This window comes from Pocillopora verrucosa, chromosome 10 (genome assembly GCF_036669915.1).
Source record: "Pocillopora verrucosa isolate sample1 chromosome 10, ASM3666991v2, whole genome shotgun sequence".
NCBI classification, from domain to species: Eukaryota; Metazoa; Cnidaria; class Anthozoa; order Scleractinia; family Pocilloporidae; genus Pocillopora; species Pocillopora verrucosa.
In genome coordinates this window covers 20,489,686-20,501,722 of record NC_089321.1, presented here as the reverse complement: position 1 = coordinate 20,501,722, position 12,037 = coordinate 20,489,686, and the positions used below count along the sequence as shown (strand labels likewise).

General features: G+C 39.0%; 1 protein-coding gene across 1 annotated transcript; it reads left to right on the top strand.

Annotated features, from left to right (window-relative positions):
* Nucleotides 1-444: 444 nt before the first annotated feature.
* LOC131774799 (uncharacterized) lies at nt 445-11,224 on the top strand. Its single transcript, XM_066173179.1, is given in 10 exon segments — nt 445-1,086; nt 3,879-7,977; nt 8,296-8,352; nt 8,355-8,420; nt 8,740-8,852; nt 9,088-9,155; nt 9,553-9,695; nt 10,038-10,160; nt 10,542-10,653; nt 10,774-11,224. Coding segments are annotated over 9 exon segments (5,100 nt in total). The 5' UTR covers nt 445-1,086; nt 3,879-3,932; the 3' UTR covers nt 11,147-11,224.
* The last annotated feature ends 813 nt before the right edge of the window (nt 11,225-12,037 follow it).

The window sequence follows — 12,037 nt, the reverse complement described above, 5'->3', positions numbered from 1 at the left end:
CATGAAATGAGTGCCCGCTCGTTTGGCAACGGTGATGAATTTTCAAGTCTTAAACGGACTTTTATAGAAACATTTATTGTTAAGCCAAACTCCTGTTGTTACTAAAATTAGCTTTTCAAGTGGGAGGGATAACATTTTTAAGAATGGGGTGTGAAGTCTCTTAGAAAGTGTGACGTCATTGCTATTATCGTGCCATTAATTGCAGGTGTTTGAGATCAAGAAAACGGAAACAACTAGAGGGCGATAGGGAAATGAACCGTGATAAACATTTTAATTATAACTTTCTGCGTTTAAAGTCTATCTATTATTGGAAAGTAAGAGTCAAGCCCTAGTAAAGCATGGCTGTTGGTAATTACTACGTTCAAACGATTTCGAAGATTGTTGAAGATACTTCTCTTTGTTTCGTGTGGGTTTCCGAGTGAACTCTTTTAAATATTAATGAAGTTCGCTGAGGCTTAATTATGAGTCAACTCTGAGGCAATTGTCTTTTGAGGTTGTTATGATGATGCGTTTGTAAATATGTTCCAGTCTTATTCCGAAATTCTCTTTTATATCTCAGTTCTTGTGTTAGATTAAGGCTCTTGAGCCAACGACAATGTGCACGCAACTTTTCCTATCATGAATCTTACCAAGGTCTTAAATGCAACTTATGAGAGTAGAACGCGCCATCGCGAAAGCTTTAGAGATCGTAATAGATGGCTCCACAAATTCTCCCAACGCCGTTATAAGAAATTCACAGAAATTGTTGTGAGAAAATTATGTAAATCGGTTTATAAAGGTTGACTGCCGGGAGCTAGTAACCCCACGTGGCGAATAGCATGTCACTCAGAAGAAAACAGAAGTTTCCAGGTGTGTGAGAGTATGCAAATTTTAGCATCGCTAAAGGGTTTGAGTTTCCCATAACTTGCCAACTACTTCATCGTAACATAAGAACACGAAACACGAAGGAGATTTCATCCGTCGAGTTTTGTTTTAACGATTCGTGATTGTTAAGTCAGAAACTGACCCAAAAGAAGACGAAGGAGGCCATAAAGAAGTCTGCAAATACTTTACATGGTTTCCGTTGGTGAACCAAACGAGGCTAAGGTTTCTTGTTATTGAAACCAGGTTTTTTGCAGGTGTGTGCGCAACTTTCTTAGCATAATTTGATTGTACATAGAGCGCAGCCTACATGTTCTAGAAATCGAACTCCATGGTAGATTTAACTTGCGTATAAGCTAACAACCATGTGGAATCGTTCAGAGTAAGTTTACAGAGTTGTATACGTATTTGATGAGGAAATATTGGAACGGAGGGCTTTTTCTTTTACAAATAGCACGTTCTACATCACAGGTGTTGGAAAAATCTTTAAAAAACCGACTAAGAAAGAGGTAATTCGGTTTCCAAATGAATTGGACCGCAACACTGAATGAACCGGATAGTCCCTGAATACTCTCTCTCTCTTTATTTCTTAACTGTAAATGGGCAAGTTCCATAAACATCGTGTGGTTTTTATGTCAGATGATAGCTGAGCTACCTCAAAAAAATTGTTTGTCTTGGCTTGCTTGATTTTGTTATGAAGAGAATGATGTAAATTTTCATGCATGTTAGGAAACTCCCGTTTCGATAAGTCAAGATAATTTTCATTGTTTCATACTCCACTTAGCATTTTGGTAGCCGCGGGGAATAAGAGCACAAATTTGTGCTACTAATCGGCTCCAATTGCTTATTTATACAAATTAAGTTCCAGTTCGAGTTAGAATTGTTGACGTCGGACGGTATAGTCATAACTCAACTCCCTGTTTTCTTATGGGTACAAGCAACTAACTTTTGATCTTCGACTAATGCATAGTTTTGTAAATATTATCGGTTTCCAAAGCAAGAGTAATTTACGAACCCACACTCACGCTGTTACGTTGAATGGTAGAACTAGCTCTGTACATCATGCAGCGAAAATAACGGACCACCATTAGAAGGGCGAGACTTATTGGAGGTATAGAAAAAAAATTGAATGGAAACCAAAGAAGATGTTATTTTCTCTGTACAAGCAAATTTTCAACGGAAGTTTCTACTTAAGCTTTCGTGTTATTAAAATAAGGCTGAATTCTAGAAATTTGGCTTTGTGATTATATCAACATGTTACGATACATAATTTATTATAGTAGCGTCGCGCGTCAACATTGATGAAAGTTTTCTTTTGGCTCAGATAATTTGCCTGAGTATAAGCCATACCTTCATGTGTGCATCATTTCCGAGTTTACTAGGAATTCTCAGTACCTAGCACGGTACAATTCCTCTTAAAAGCACTAGGGCGAATTTGGTTTTCATCCAAAGTAAGAGATACTTGCCAAATTGCTAAATTGCCAGCAGTCGTCTACTTCAGGCCATATTGAAGTGGGTGTTTCATCACGAGGAACCGTTTTACTAATTAAAGTTAAAGAAGGAAAGCTTGAGTTCCAGTCTTTATTGAGGAAACAGTTATTCACCTGCTCCACCGTATTTACTATTTTTTTTATTGCGCCTTTGCGCAATTTCAACCCAGAGAAAACAAAAACAAACAAGAAAAGAAACTTCGGATATTTATTGCAGTTTTGTGTTTTTATTCTGTTTACGGATGTGGACCTGAACAGTGCTCCAATTCCTTTCGTTTGATAAAAAGTGAAGGTTTTTTAACACGGAGATTAATGTTGCAGATATGGATGTAATACCCGTTTTAACAATTAAATTAACTTAATAGATGTTTTGGATGAATTTTCCATCTCAAGTCATTCCCATACGTGTTTCCTGCGATAATATGGTTATCTATTACTTAAGCTTACACCTGGAAAGGAATTTTCGTATATTGCTTAACCTGTTTCATTGACAATGTTCTCGGTACTGAATTTTTTATTAACTGTTCTCAGGTTTTGAAAGTACTGAAAAGCTCTTTTGAACTGAATCGGCGTAAAAACAGTTTTTTCTTCTCAACTACTTATTTACATGAAGAATCGATTTTGGATTTCGCAATAACCTTTCTCTGAGAAAGTTGTTTACATTTTGAGATGACCTATCCGTAAGCATATCGATTATCTACCGATACAGCTATATCTCCCGGGAACCAAATATCCTCACCACATACAAGGAGTTTATCCACCTGCACGGTGATAACACCAAACTGAATTGAAAATAGGGTAAACATTGAAGTCTGCTTCCAAATATTTAAAGATAACCGCAAAGTATTCAGATCGATCCGCGTGTTACAGCCTTTGAGCCAATCACTCAGGGCGATTCTACGGAATCGTAGCTATTTTTCCAAGTTCAAGGTAAGCTGTACTTGCCACCACTTTGTGGGATAATGGGAAGGCTGTTTGTTTATAATGAAGGAATTCATTGTAATGTATGCGAGGTAAATTTTGGAATTGTAACTGAAACGCTTTTCCCGCCGAAAGGTTTAAGTCGAGGCCTCCAAATTTGCTCGATGAATTTATTCAGGCAAGTTATTCAAGTTCGTGGTTATCAAATTACACCGAATTTACATATCGCCGTTACATGTTTAAGTTACGCAGTTGTGGATGTTCCTCCAAACCTCAATCATTGTACCATTGTAAGAATAATTTTATTTATTGATTGATTTGTTTCCCAAACGATCAATACGTTATTTTCAAAATAATTGCGAATGCAGGTGAAGATAGAAGGCTTTAAAATATATTTATTCTATTGCTTGATACCAATTGTGGCGCAGGGCATGCACAAAGGAAGGATTGTACGAGATGGGTAGCAATGCACGGATGGGTGATAATGCAAGAGTAATTTTTGGAAGAGAGATTACCTCCATGCAACGAACTGCATCTGTAAGCGAGTGCAGTTTTCCCCGAGAATTTTAAGCTAAAAAAAAATCAAACTCTGCCCTTTCCTTACAGATGACCCACTGAATGGTTTAGAACACGTGCTTCTCTGGTCAAGAAGTTAACAAGATGTCGAGAGGGACCCAAGGGCTCAGCTGGTCCCGGGACTTCCTCCTACTCTTTATTTTGGTTCCTGCAGTGGTTGGGCAGTTTACTCTACCGTTCCTTTACATGCCTTTAAAAAAGCTGCTGCCAAGGCAATTAACAGAAACTGCCAAAGCTCTGAAAGTAACCACTGAGCATGTAAGAATCTTGTCTACTTGGTCTTTGGAAAAAGCATATTCTGAAAATATGATTAGTATTTTGGATGGATTGTCACCTATCAATTTTCACACGTCTGGATTTACGGTCCATAATTTGAAAGACTTAAGCTATAAATGGACATACGAAATTCCATTTGGAAGTGTTAATGATTCTTTGAGTAATGAAAGCGTCGCCCTAACATTAAATGCAGCAGATTTCCAACAGGAACTCTTGAAATATACGGGTGAAAAATTCTTATTTACTGTCAACAATGTGGCATTAAGGTTAAAAATTCCAATAAGAAATCTCTCTCACTCTTACGATCCTGGAGACTGGGAGACTGTCGTAAATGCAATGGTTTCAGAGAGTTCTTTAGCATTTAGCAACAAACTCCAACTCTCATCCGTGGATGCCTTAGCACGACTGGTGAAAGTGGAGAGACAGGAATTACTAAAACTTACCCTTGGCGCTTTTGAGGAACTGGTTTTTCCTCTCCCTCCAAAGAAGGCAATTCTTGACGGAAACACGACATCCACGATTTTCAATTCCTCTGTTATCTCAGAGGCTTTATATCCTGAGAGTACTTTGTCAGAAGCCCTAAAACATGAGGAAATTAAACTTTCTCCTCAACAATTCGGTATTTTGTACAACATGAGTGTAGAGCAAATCAAGACTTTAGACCGATCGACTCTGAAACAGATTTATCACATGTGCATGATTCCTATTCAGGACCTTCTGAAAAAAACGTTGCCTGATGCTTCTGTAAATGTTTTTGGATCAGTTTCTCGTGCACCTCCATGTCCAGTGTTGATCAAAATAAAAGGGAATTCGATTTCCTCGTTTCAAACCAACCCAGTGATCACCTCCGAACAGACGACTGTGCTAAGAATTCTCACAGAAGTTGCCAATCTATCTTGGCACGCCGTCCGCTGGTCGGTAGATGCTTCTTTATCGGACTGGGAGTTTCTAGATGCTGTAACACTCCCACAACTTGCTGAAATCTCAGGATATGAAGAAAAAAGTTTGCGAAACGATTCTGTGAGCGAGTTAGTCAAACTTGTATTCTCCCTAAGGGAAAATGGCACCCTTGACAACTCGACGGAGAGCTATCGTGCATTCATTGCAAAGAGGCTGATCGAGACATTCAACCTAACATTGAACGAGGTGGCTACGTTAACAGGGATGGCTGATGGTTCTTTGCTGAACGTTTCGTCCCCTTTCCTGTTCAAAAGTTTCTTCAATGCAACAGTCGTCTACTTCAAGCTGAATTCAAGTGAAGTTATCAAGACTCTGCAGATGACCGAAGAAGATCTTCACTACTTACCAAGACAAAAATGGAATGACACGATTCCTGTCGTAATTGACGCTGTAGTTAAGATCGAGGCCACAAAGTTGCAAATGTCAGTCGCAAACCTGTTTCAGTTGATAGGATACAACTCTAATGAGCTTACCATTTCTCAGCTGAAGAGGATCATCGGAACTCGGATCCAAGAGGTCATTGAGAAGAAAACAAGGTTTGAGAGCGATCCCATAATCTGGTATTTAGCCAACAATTCTATCTCAGATGCTGATTATTTGAACACGTCGGTTCATACCATGTTGTTATCTGGAGGTGGCTTCACAGATGTAGAACTAAACCTCATTTACAATCTCAAACTTGATCAAAGGTTCATCCTCGAAGGTCTGCAGTTTAGCGACCTACCTCGTGTTTGTCAGTTTAATACCTCTGCTGCTAAAGAGAAAACACTCTACAACATTACAAAAGAGCTGGTTGGAATAGGAGAATCTCCAGCTTTGTGTGGAACAACAAGATTTTATGTGAATGGAAGAAACAGGAACATGTCTTACTTGCAAACAGCTTTCACTATCATTGAAAACTCGACTGTTTCATTCGTGAATCTTGTTGAAATGGTGACAAGACTTCCATGGCGGGAAAACGTGTGGGCTTTCGGTTTGAAAATGGAAGACTGGACAGCGCTTTATGTTCTAAATCAAGAAACATTTAGAAACGTCACTGGTCTTAGCTTGGATGTGTTTCGGTCCAAAACGCTCTTGCAGGTATTTCAAGAGTGTTTACAGCTTCAGGCGAACAAAGATACAGGTTTTCGTATGAGAGAAAGCCAAAGCAAGGGACCCACGTTGGACATTATTAACGACCTGTTCAATACAAACGAATATGAACTCATTCGGTTCGGAGGCATGGCAGAAGCGGATTTTGAGAAGCTGTCTCCCTTTGAAGTGGTTCCACTGGTGTACAAATATCTGGAGGTAAAGTTCAGATTGTCATTAAAAAAACTAGAAGCATCGCTGAAATTGCAGCCTGGAAATATAAATAAGCTCGCACCAACCGAATGGAAAGAGGTGATTCCTTTTGTTAGGGCAGAAGTCATTCGAAGTGGCCGTCGGCAGCTTCATGTTAGTCTGTCAAATTTCGCAAAGCTGCAACAAGAAACAGTGGAGAGCCTCCAGAACTTAACTCTGGCACAGTTGGAATCAAAATGGGACGACAGTGTGATCAGGCTTTTAAATGGTAAAATGGCCATGGAAAACGAGTCAGTGCTTCATATCATAACGTCTGTTGGCCTTTCAAAGGAGCCTCTTGGAGAGATGACCGTATTGGATTTCACTGAAAGCAAGATGAACCTGACAAAATCAGAACTATTGCTACTTTACAACTTCAGCTCCATTGGAATTGAAGCACTTGGAAACTACACTTTCAGCGAAGTCTCACAATATTGCCAAATCTCTGAGAACAATATTTATAATAAAAGGCCTCACGACATCGTAGTCTCGCTTCTGGGACATAATAACGACATGACATGCCCCAAAGTTGCTTCACTTGTTGCTGCTGCGATAACAACTGTTGATGAACTGGCTGAAAAATCAAACTTTAATGTACAAGATGATGTCAGTTTGTTAACGATGTTTGAAGATCAATTTGAGCTACCATGGCCAAAGATTGCATGGGCAGTGAATGCCTCGCTAACCGACTGGCCCGTATTGGGTGCAACATCTCTGTCCAATATCTCCACCCTGGTATCAAAATCCGCAGGCGACTTAAAGCGTCTTAAATCATTCAGGGAAATAACAAGTCAGCTATTAGCCCTTTCACCAAATTCTTATACTACGCTGTTAAACGACTACCGGGCTAAGCTAGTCAGCAAAGCATCCAGTCTCTTTCACGTCAACTCCTCCAAGTTGTGTGATAACTGCAGCATCGTTAATTTATTGTGGAATTCGCTCACACAGCTCAATTCTCAAATTGATTTTGATCTCCATAATCTCCCTCATGAATTGAAGGTTTCTTCCTACGAGTTCAACTTAACTCTTCCATCGCAGTGGTCACTGATAGTATTTCCAATAGTAAAAGGAGCCTACGCTAAAGCTGCTCTATCGCTAGAGATGTCCCCTGCTCGCTTGTCAATTCTCCTGGATATCCAACCTTCAACTATCGAAAATATGACTGTCAAAGGTTTCCATGATGTCTTAAAGCAGTCTATCCAGCCCTTGATTTCTGCCAAGACCGCTTTGATGAAATCTTCTTTGATGGACCTTATCACCGCCAGTGGAAATAATTTTTCAGCCCTGAGGAACGACAGTATCTTTGATCTCATCGACTCACTTATTAATATTCCCATTCAGAATCTTACCTTCATCTTCAACTGGACGGCAGAACAGCAGGCCATACTCAAGAATTATACTCTGGATGATATGATTTATTACAGGGTAGAGAAAGTTGGTAATGAAACCCTCTTCACTTTGGCCAGCTTCGTCTTTAGGGAAAATCTACCCCCACGTACCCCAACACCGCCAACGTTACCCCCGTGTAAAAGAGGATTGGTCAGGGAAGGAGATAGCACAGAATGCAAAGGTAAATTTGTCGTTGATTTTGAGAATTCTTAAGTCAAGCTGTCCAATTAACCTGTTCGTTAAGTAACTGTGCGAAGGCCAAAACGTTTTTTATGTGCAGAATTGGTCTTCGCCAGAATGAGAGCATTTTCGAATTTCCTCCTTATTTTAATGTGATTTTGCCTTTCAACAGGGACCTATTTGCTGTCTTTTGCCTGCCCACCTCTCTACTTTAACTATGTGTTGAACAAAGTGTTTTAAGTAGATAAAGTTTAAATGGCGTCGTTTGCTCCTCGGTACTTGTTAAACTTAGCTAAGAAGTGTTTCTTTTATTACATAGATATCGACGAGTGCGGCTCTGGAGTGTGTAGCAAGGACAGTCAGTGTCAGGACTATCATGGGGTTTTGAGTGTGAATGCAAAGTTCCCGGCCATTTTAAAGCTAGTTTCAATGAGACTTGCAAACGTGAGTAACAGTTATATTGAATGTCACGCCTCATCCTATAGTTTCACAATTTCTTCCCGAAGCTGTACTTTGGTATTTGACATATTTTAAAATGTGGGCTCATTTTAACAAATGAAGCCTGAATGTACATATCTTCACCAAAATGTCTTTTTTGCCAACTTGGGCTCATGGAAGTGTATTTTAGTCGATCAAACCAAAATAAGGCCTAGAGTGGATGCAAAGATTACAAGGATGAATAAATTGGGATTCTTTATGAACTTTCGTCAACTGTTGGCACCAATCAAGGTTTGACTCACAGGTCACGCCTTCTATTTTGCAGCTTGTAAGACATTTAGAGGCACTCTGACCATTTCAAACAAGGTATTTGGATTATCCCTCAAGAACAAAGCATCAGGGGGTTACTTCGATTTCAAGGAAGAATTTGAAGCGACGGTAAGTCTCCAGACCATGTGTCTTTCTAGACGATTGAAAGCAACCCTTTCATGTTGCCTGTCTGATTTATTTAAAGTAAGGATTTTATCCTTGTAGAATGTTGGGGAAGCTTCAAGAAAGAGACAGAAATGGAAATGGAATCGGCATCATGGAGATTAAATACTTCATGTTGTAGGAGCAATAGTATTTCACAGTGCCCTGCTCTTGTGAAAATATTTGCTTTTCTTTATTTCAGGTGAATCAAGAATTTAGGAAATCAACAGTGAACCAATATTACTACGGCTGTAGAGTCAACAACTTCAGGTATCAATCATAGGCAAAAATTTGGGTTAAAATTTCTCATTTCTTAGACTCCTGCATCGTGATGGAAAGTAGCTTTGAGTGAGAACCTAGTAACTGTGTTGTCTTCTCGAATATGAGGCTAAACTCCTGTGTTATATTCCCCCTTCTCAAGAGAACAGTCAGGGAAACTAGGCAGGGAATACCGCTGGGATAGCCCATAACGTGGACAAGCATCTTTCCTATAAAAGCAGCGACGATCCCAGTTAATGAAATCGCGAAGAAGGCAACTGTTTTACATGAGGGCCATGTATTCATACGCTGACTCAATCAGTTGTACCTTTTCTTATTTAGCTCTTTTCACTGCTATTCATGTAAAGGCCGCATTTCTAATCGCTTTTTTTCTATCTACATTTTGTAGGAACGGTAGCGTCATCGTTGACTTCCTAATCTTCACAAGTCCACAGTTTTCTGGGTCCTTGCAGGATTTACAATATGCCCTGGCATCAAGATTCAATAATTCACATCTCGGCACATTGAAAGTCAAATATCCTGAAATTATAGGTAAAAATAAAAGTTTTTGAACATGATGATTGATTTTGGATATCTTAAAGAATTAAAATTTTAGGAATGGATAAATAAACCTTCATAAATCACCTGACGAGCGCCATTTGAAGGCAAAGTTTGGTATCTTTTGTGGTATGAGGAACTTAAGTTTCAAAATGTCAGCATTTTTGTTTAAGTTATGAGGATCTTTTGATTTGATATGGATAAAAAATTTGAGGGATAATCATGTCGATAAAATCATAAGAATACCTCCATAGGGTTGTTAACTGGTATACAACTGAAGACATGTAATTTAATGTTGTGGTTATATCTAAATGTAAATCTAACTTCTTGTTAAAGATTTTGACGAGTGCGCAGCTCACCGCGATGATTGTGGCCAACATGCGAGCTGCGTGAACACGGAAGGTTCTTTTGACTGTAAATGCAATGATGGCTACGATGGGGATGGTAGAAAGTGTGAAGGTAAAATAGTTGAACTGTTTTGTGAATTCAAGGGTTTAGGGTTTAGCTTACATGAGTTCAATCAAGAGATTGTAATCTCCTAGTCCAATTAAGCAATAAGAAGGTTATAAACCTATCGATACTTCGATAATTACTGAAGATCAGAGAGTATTTTATCGCGTGTAACAATATCTGGTTCCTTCTTAACACTCCTGGTACGTTCTCGTATCACAAAAGCGATGGTGTAAAAAATTGGCTTTAAAAACACGTACAGGACAGACTATTGTAGTTGTCTGTCAGTTGTTTACCCATAATAAGCATCCCAAAATTAATGAATACATACAAAGTAGAGTATCTGTGGATTTACATACATTTGTTCTTGTTTAATTTTTTTTTTCTCAGCGGGATTTTTTAAGACTATGTGGTGGACTGTCATCGTTGCAGCATTCCTTCTTCTAATAATGGTTATCATTGTGGTATGTTTGGTGGTGAAGAGACCCAAACCCTCTGGAAGGTACATGTACCAACTTTACTCTGTAATACCTCTTTCTGAGTGGACCGTTGTTTTTTACGTGAACAAAACCGAAAATTTATTTGCAGATATTTACCTTTTGATCTTAATTGTCTGCTTTAGATATGGTCTGGAAGGAGATGCTTCTCTTTCAAACAAGTACAACAGACGGAACAGCGGTGCCAGCAAAATATCGTACCGTACTGGTGACGTTTATTACAAGGATAAAGATGGGAAAATGCGGCCGGGCACTGCACATAGCTCCAGCTCCCAGGAGAATGGGAGATCCCACCCACCACACTTTGTTGACGATGAGGAGGACGACAGCGAAAAATTTGAGCCAAGTGGCACGATGAGAGCTAAAACGCCGTTTGAGCTGGCAGTTGAAAAGAACTCCAGAAATGGAAACGTCTATGAGCAGAGGACCGAGTTTCAGTTGTCTGAACTGCCTTCAAACGGGGCTAATGGAGGAGTACCGTCCTCCGTTGAGAACTAACAATGAATTGAAAAAAAAAAAGGACTAACAGTGATAATAAATGCAAAAAGTAGCCAGAATAAGCTTGCTAAGCAGCCATAAAACGACAGAAGGCCGAGGAAGGTGTCGTATTTTGATTCGAAGGACTCTAGAAACGATGAACGAAATGAAAACAGAGTTCGTTAGTCTTATTCGAGTCCATTACGTCTCTTAGACCGTGCACCTTTGTAAAGTAAGCCTTTGGACCTAACTGCATGAAGAGTAAAATATTCAAGAAAAAGATTTATGAGATAAGTAATACAAGAGATGAGTTAATGTAAATCGAAACATGGATCGATCGGCTTGATAACAGAAGATACCTTTATCCTATCCTTTGAAAGCTCCCCTTAACTATTTTGAGACTAATGTAATTTTTAAATTAGTGAAGAGGACACCATGATTATGCTTAAAAATAAACTGTCATGTCATACTTAGTAGGTTGTTTCTTTGAATACTAGCGTGCGTGTGAAAATGCTTTCAGATCAATTTCTGTGAAAAGAAGTGACGTCAGTAACTAAAGGATATTGAGGACACATGAATCTGATTTGTCTCCAAAAACTGTCTTTATGTGCTATAATAACCTACATGAAGAAATCACGCACTTCGTATTGGCTGAGAACGAATACATATTTGGTGGCAATACGAGTGCAAAGTTGTAACAATAGCAAGCGCGCTGTCAAAATGTCGTCTACTTTAATTTTCTGTGATGTATATTATTAAATAGTAATAATATGATTTGTCGTGCAATTTGGTGTTAACATGCACTTGTAAATTTTTCTGACTACAAATTACACTTGCCCTGCAATGTTGTTGTCTTTGAAAAATTTACTTGTGCTTATTAACACCAACTTGCATTGGAAATCATGCTATTAC